Source organism: Microtus ochrogaster, chromosome 19 (assembly GCF_000317375.1).
Source record: "Microtus ochrogaster isolate Prairie Vole_2 chromosome 19, MicOch1.0, whole genome shotgun sequence".
In the NCBI taxonomy this organism is placed as follows: domain Eukaryota; kingdom Metazoa; phylum Chordata; class Mammalia; order Rodentia; family Cricetidae; genus Microtus; species Microtus ochrogaster.
The window spans coordinates 47,962,985-47,969,751 of NC_022021.1; the positions used below are offsets into that span (position 1 = coordinate 47,962,985).

The 6,767-nt window shown below is 48.9% G+C and overlaps 1 protein-coding gene across 2 annotated transcripts in view; it reads right to left on the minus strand.

The window, feature by feature from the left end:
- Positions 1–682: 682 nt before the first annotated feature.
- Positions 683–6,767, minus strand: part of Mtrr (5-methyltetrahydrofolate-homocysteine methyltransferase reductase) — a 21,334-nt gene continuing 15,249 nt past the window's right edge. For both annotated transcript variants that reach the window (XM_005356689.2, XM_026783813.1), the window contains 5 exons: positions 5,972–6,158; positions 5,103–5,221; positions 3,781–3,873; positions 3,502–3,684; positions 683–1,600 (listed from right to left, as the gene is read on the minus strand). In XM_005356689.2, the coding sequence (XP_005356746.1) occupies positions 1,456–1,600; positions 3,502–3,684; positions 3,781–3,873; positions 5,103–5,221; positions 5,972–6,158 (727 nt within the window). In that variant the 3' untranslated portion in view covers positions 683–1,455. The remainder of the gene's footprint in view (positions 1,601–3,501; positions 3,685–3,780; positions 3,874–5,102; positions 5,222–5,971; positions 6,159–6,767) is intronic.

Below are 6,767 nucleotides of genomic sequence, written 5' to 3' on the forward strand. Positions count from 1 at the left end.
CATCATCAGTGAACTACATCATCTCAGTGAACTACATCTCACTGTTTTCACCCCACACTTTCTGCACGTTCGTCAGAATTGATCTCAGGGTACGTAACAGTATTTGGTGGCATTTCCCTAACCCCCGTTTTATTTTATTTATTGCACATAAAATATGCAATAGTGAAAATACACAATGTAAGATGAGAAAAGAAAAGCCACAAGTTCTCACCAAGGTTGAGATTATTAGAATTGCCTTTTCAGATCTTAATTCTTACAACGTCCGAAGAACACGTCATCAGGTATGGATTGGTTTCAAATATTGCACTATTAAATAAGACAATATACCAGTCGGGGAAAGTTTATCAAATCTGCGCTAGTTATACTGAGTCAGCTGACAGGACCTAGGACAGTTTGGAGACACATCCCGGGTACGCCTGTGAGAGGATCTGGGTTGGGCTAACTGCAGTGGAAATACCCACGCTAAAATGTTGGAAGACCGTGCCATGGGTGGGGCTCCAGAGTGTATGAAAGGAGACAGCTGGGCACAGGCGGTCTTCCCTTGACTGTGGACGTGACGTGACCGCTGCCTCCGGCTCTGCCACCAGGAGCTCCCCACCGTAGTGCACCGCACACCAGACTGAGCTAACATACCCCTCCTCAAGTCGCTGAGTCCCAGCAACAACACACAAGTGCTACAGAGCCCTTTCATACACTTTATTTTCTTAACTTTCGAGAGAATCTGGAATCAGAAATCTAACTGGAGTATTTTAAGGCTAAGATACAATCTGAGTGTATCACAGAAATAAAATCAGTTTTGGGAAACCACAACTGGAAAGGAATTTACGAGAAGGACAAGGTGCAGCATGACAGCAGCGTGCACATGATGTCTCCTGGGGGGGGACGACACCCTGACAGCAGCGTGCACATGATGTCTCCTGGGGGGGGAGGGGGAACGCCCAAGCTACAGAGCATTGCACATCATCAGGAAGAGAAAGGCAGAGTACAAATATATTCCAAAATAGATTTCTAGTAGCATAAAAACCCTTATTTTATAAGGATGACCATAAAATTAAAATATTTTATCAGAAATATAGTTTTGATAATAAACCACAATTAAATAATTATATAAACACCCAGAAAGTATGCTTTACATTTAATTTAAATATTACCGGCATGAATATTGTGTATTCTGCACAGAGAGCTAACATATCCACAGTTTTCCATGATGTGCACAGGTGTAGGCGAGCCATTGGCTACCTGTCCTCCTGTGGGGCCCAAGGGCAATGAGAGCGACCTCTCCACCCCCCCAGTGCGGTGCTGGGTGGGGCCACAGGGGAGGAGCGGGAGACTGCACCAGACTCCTAAGTGATCTGTTCCCTACCCAACCTCCTTCAAGAAATAGTCAAAAAATTTTACACTCAGCTTCAGTAAAATTGTCTTTTGGCATTTTATGGGGGAAAATGTCTTCCGGTTTTATGACCAAATATCCTGGAGGTATCGCTTCTCTTGCTTTAATGCTGCCAGAGTTTTCATTGCCTCCAGCTTGCTCACTCCAGACTCTTTGCTTACGATTTCCACAAGGGCGTCGTTCACGTCTTTAGCCATGTTCTTAGCATCTCTAGAAAACGAAAGAGCATGCTTTACCAAACAGGAATTCCGTTTTAAACCAAACTCTCTTTAGTAATTAACCACATACCTAGCTCCCTCTGACCCTGACGTCTTTGCTTTTTCCTCATTTCTCAGAATGTTTCCCACAGATATCCAGCTTCACCGACCCCAGGCCAAGTCTTCACCCAGGTGCCCACTCTACATAGAGCTGGCCACATGGCTCCATGGCTCACCGCCCCCTAGAGCAGCCCAGGGAGGGAAGCCCAGGCCTGGATCACCTGTCTGACCCCTTCCCTCTCCTGCAGCGCACAGCAGACCTGCTCGCTCTCATCCCCCCAAGCCTTCGTGCACATGAAGTAAGAGACCCTTCACCAAGGACGGGTCTTAGCTCCTGAAGGCAGACGAGGCACCATCGCGTGTGTCACTGTCCCTTGCTAACTCCATGTTAATGAAGCACTGCTTCCAGGCCTCTCCCACAATGGCTGCCGAGGTCAGGCAGGGGCCTCACTTCTCCGTGTATCTCCCATGCCCGAACAGTGCAAGCACTCAGCAGGTGCTCCAATGTTGGATGAAGACATAAGCCAGGATGTGATGTCTGGAATACAGCCTCATCTTTGCCTCAACCACTCCCAGAGCATCGGTGCCCATGGCCCGACCCTCTGCCACATCTACAGTGCCTCTCTCCTTTCACCCCACTTGACTGGCCGCTGGCTCCGACAGGCTCTTCCTCCCTCAGTGTTCTCTGCTCCTGCCTGCTTCACTAGTGACTCAGCCTTGGTCTCTGAAGCCACTCGTGTTCTCTAGGAAGGACTGGGTGACTGGAAGGGGCCATGCAGGGGAGGACTAAGGAGTCTGGAGACATCCACGTTAGCTCCACAACAGGCCCGTCTGTGTGATTAGCTGACTCCGCTACTTAGAGCTAACACTTCAGTCTCAATGAGACCAAAACGCCCTCTGCGAACACGGAGATCAAGAACTTCAACAAAAGCTAAATGAAAAAAAAAACCAGAGTATGTGGAGTCTGCAGTGTTCTGCAGGTGAGAGCCACAAACTATCAGGGTCATGAAATCATCTGGACAGCAGAACACAGCCTTGAAAAGCTGAACCAGTCAGGATCTCATCTTCCGCATCATAGTTAAAAAGTTCGATAAAAGCTTGGCTAACTGAAGATGGCAAAGGCTCAGGGTGTCTTAGGATAAAAGTAAAATTTCTTATTTCAAAACTTCCTTTTATCTAGCTGACAGTTTCAGAGTCAAGTCCTGAAATGTAGTCTCTACATGGCGCCTTTGAGTTTGCGTGACAGATACCGCCACAGGATGGACGTAAAGCTAGTGCTAAGAGTGACCCAGGTCTTCGGCCTCCTGACCACCACAAACCGCCCTAGAGAAAAAGGATGCTAAGCTGAGGGGCGTTCTCAGAGTCAAATCCTACTTTCCTCTTGCTGGCTTAGTGCTGCAAATCACAAACGCTTTCGATACAACAAAATCTATGTGAGATTTCAATTTAAGTGACTGAAGTTTTCCTTTGAGACAGGGTTTCTCTATGTAACCACTTTGGCTGTCCTGGAACCCGCTCTGTAGACCAGGTTGGCCTCAAATTCAGATAGCCGCCTGCCTCTGCCTCCTAAAAGTAGGGAATAAAGGTGTGCGCCACCACCGCCTGGTGTGACTAGGTTTTAACACGAATTTTCAGATGCTGCAAACATGCACCTAGAGTAAAGCGTTCTCTAGGGCAAGCGCCAGCACTCACACTGCTTCCCTGGAAAGAAGCTGGCTGTTAAGTGCGCTCTAGACTTGATTGTTTGCTGTGTGCTTATGTGGGAGTTTGGTGAACTCAGTGACTGTCACACTCTTCCCTGGCCCCTCGACCCATCCACAGCAGTACAGCTGCCTTTGCCACCTGACCACGTACCCACACACGTAAATATAGCCGTTCTCCTGGAGGAGGGTCCTGGCCACCTGCTGGCTGTGGCGCTGGAGGTTGTCCTGCACGTACTTTGCTGGGGCCTCCTCCTCCTCTGGGGGGGCATCTCTCGAGAAGGAGACCTTCAGGTGAGTCAAGACCCCGATCTTGAGGAAACGCCTGAGCTCCTCTCTGCGACATAACACAGCACGGTCACAGAAAGGTGGTGGCTTAATTTGACCACGTCTGCACATTACAACCATCCAGATACAACAGATGCGCGTGTACCTGAACAAATAGTCTCTGTCCTTATGTCTGCAGCCAAAAAACAGCCACATTGCTCCAAAATTTCCATCTGGGTTCTGTTCTTGGAGTTTCTCTCTAAGACAAAAAAGGGAATGCTTGATATAGTGAGCACATGAACTAATATCTTCCAGGAAATATCGCCAACCAGCAGGTCTGTAAAATCCATCTTTACACTGGAACAGTACTTGCTATGTCTGGATATTATCTGGGATTTTATGCCACAGCACTCAGGACTATCCTGGGCTCTTGCTCGCACTGAGCAGACATCCTAACAAATTACACACCAGTAACTTTAGAGAGTAACTCTCGGGACTTCAGGTGCTAAAGGCTCGGTTCCGAGAGGGGACCTGGTAGGTGACAGAATGTTTAAGAGGTAGAGCACATTGGACAGCCTCTAGTTAACCAGGGATGTGACTGCAAAGGAGGTCATGGGGCCCCTGCCATGCCCTCTCCTTGGTTCCAGGTCACGAAGTGCTGTGGGATAAATGCCCTTGTACCCTGTAAAAATTTGCTACTTTTTTGCTTTAATAAAGCACTTTTTGGCCAGTAGCCAGGCAGGAAGTAGAGGTGGGGCGACCAGAGCAAGAGAATTCTGGGAAGAGGAAATGCTCAGTCTACAGTCACCACTGAGACACAGAGAAAGGAAGATGAGAGAATGTTGAACTGACTGAGGTACCAAGCCACACGGCTAAACATAAAGAAGAATTATGGGTTAATTTAAGTTGTAAGAGTTAGTTAATAATAACCCTGAGCTAGTAGGCCAGTTCCTATACTGAGATAAGCATCTGTGTGTTTGTGACTGAATGGCTGCGGGACCGGGTGGGACAGAAACTTCTGTCTACAATGGAGTCTACAATGGAGCTTGAGGAAGAAGAGAGAAGCCAGATCTGTCTGCTCTACCACATCACTCTTCTAGATGCCCACTAGGCCACTCTTCTAGTCTGGGCTCGCTTTAGACAGCCGCTACAGGTGTACCTGTGACTACCGACCCAGCTCAGGACAGGGAACAGCTGTACCCATCACAGCACAAAGGTGTGCCTTAAATTCCTCCCCAAGGACATATGCTATCATCCACAGCACAGATGAACACGCAGAGTGACAGCTAGAACTGTCACCACACACAGGGAAGCTCCTGACTTGGAGCAGAGACTGAAAAACTCTTCCCCACGGGACAAATAACTACAGCACCTAATAGTAGGTGAAAATCTTTTAAAGTAAAAGTTTTACGACCAACACCCACTATTCTAACATGACTGAAGATAAAATGTGCGATCTGTCTCCACCCGAGGACAAGGAGCACACACCTGTGCTGGAGGAAGCCAATGAAGGGCGCTACGCCAGTTCCTGGGCCCACCATTATGACAGGGGCGGAAGGGTCATCTGGTAAGCGGAAAGAATGTGTTGCTCGAGGAGAGATCAGTATCTGGAATATTGAACCGGCTTTGGTGAGTAAAGACAACCCAGGTGAGCACGGACGAGCACTTAACTGAGCTCGCGAGGGTGCGTACGTGTCAACTGCTCTCAGAGAAGCATCACTCGGTCACACAGCAGCGCCAGACCAGACTAAAGCCTTGAACATGTCTCATACGACAGAGGAAGAAAGAGAAGTTTGTTTTCTAAGTATTTCCTTTTCTACTCATATCAAAAGTGCTTTCACTTAGCAGACTTTTTCACCTGTGAGTTAAAAGCATAAGCCATGGAATAAGTGACCAGGAAGGCAGGCTAAGAAGTGTAAACACAAACAGTCCTCATGGTAGGACCTGTGGGAGCTGGTGGTGGTGGTGGGGGGTCACTTTTCTCCAAGTCCCAGTGCCCATTGGACGGGTCCATCCTCATGAGCACATGGGTAACACTAACTGAACTCAGACACTTAAATGAACGAATCAGGACATGAGCTGGGATGGGGTGTGAATGGGGTGTCCCGGGGGAAGCTGGAGCAGGGTGTACAGTAGCTCAGATCAAGATATATAGGAAGATCATACAACTACACAGCTGGGACACAGCACTAGGAGACATCACCGCCCCCACAAGAGCAGTCATGGAAAATGCATTCTTTTCTACAAACACAAGATGCAACAACAGACAACAACAGCTGCATGTTTAACATGCGAGACAGCGTCCAGTTAGGTGAGAGCTGAGCTCCGGCCGAGCTGAGCTCACACCGTCCTAGTACCTCAGGAGCCAGGGCATCAGGACGGTCTGTGTGCGGAGCTTCCGTGTTTGGCTGAAGAAATGGCGCGACCAATGTGGCCAACCAGCCTGTGCACACCCCCTTCCGCGGTGCGGCCTCTGGGGTGGGGGACGGATACTCCAGGATGTTAAACACGAAGTGAAGCTTGTTGGGATGGAGTAAGCTCGAGCTGCAAAGACACAGGGACGGATGTCTCACTGTGCTGGGAGAACGGGGCTCCACCATGACGCTGCTCTAGACAAGAGCCATCTTAACCCTTGCTTCTGCATGGTGAGGTCTTTCAGGAAAGGCACCAGTTCTATCTAGGAAGTGAGATGCCCCACAGCTCTTCCTTCAAGATTCCCTACTCAGTATTTACCTGACTGAGTTTATTACCATGCCAATGACAGGGACAAATGCACTGGGTATTATTTATAGAGCTGACAGGTGTGAAAGTGAAGAAACCACCAGGAGATGTTCACCAACCTCAGTCCACGCTGTACTATGTAAGAAGGGAGGGTGAACTCACTCCCACAGGCACCCCTGCTGCAGGGGCAGGGGCATTGGAAGGCCCAGGCCAGCACTCACTCTGCCAGCTCTTCAGCTGCCCAGGAATGGCGAGACCTCAGTCTACTGCCTTAAATGGGAACATGGATCGTCAGGTACAAACTGTGAACTCCCAGGGTACAGAAGCCCTGGGCTCTTCGGATTGCACTGTGCTCTGGGTACACTGTGTCTACACCGTGTCTACCCTGTGTTCTACACCGTGTCTACACCGTGTCTACCCTGTGCTCTACAC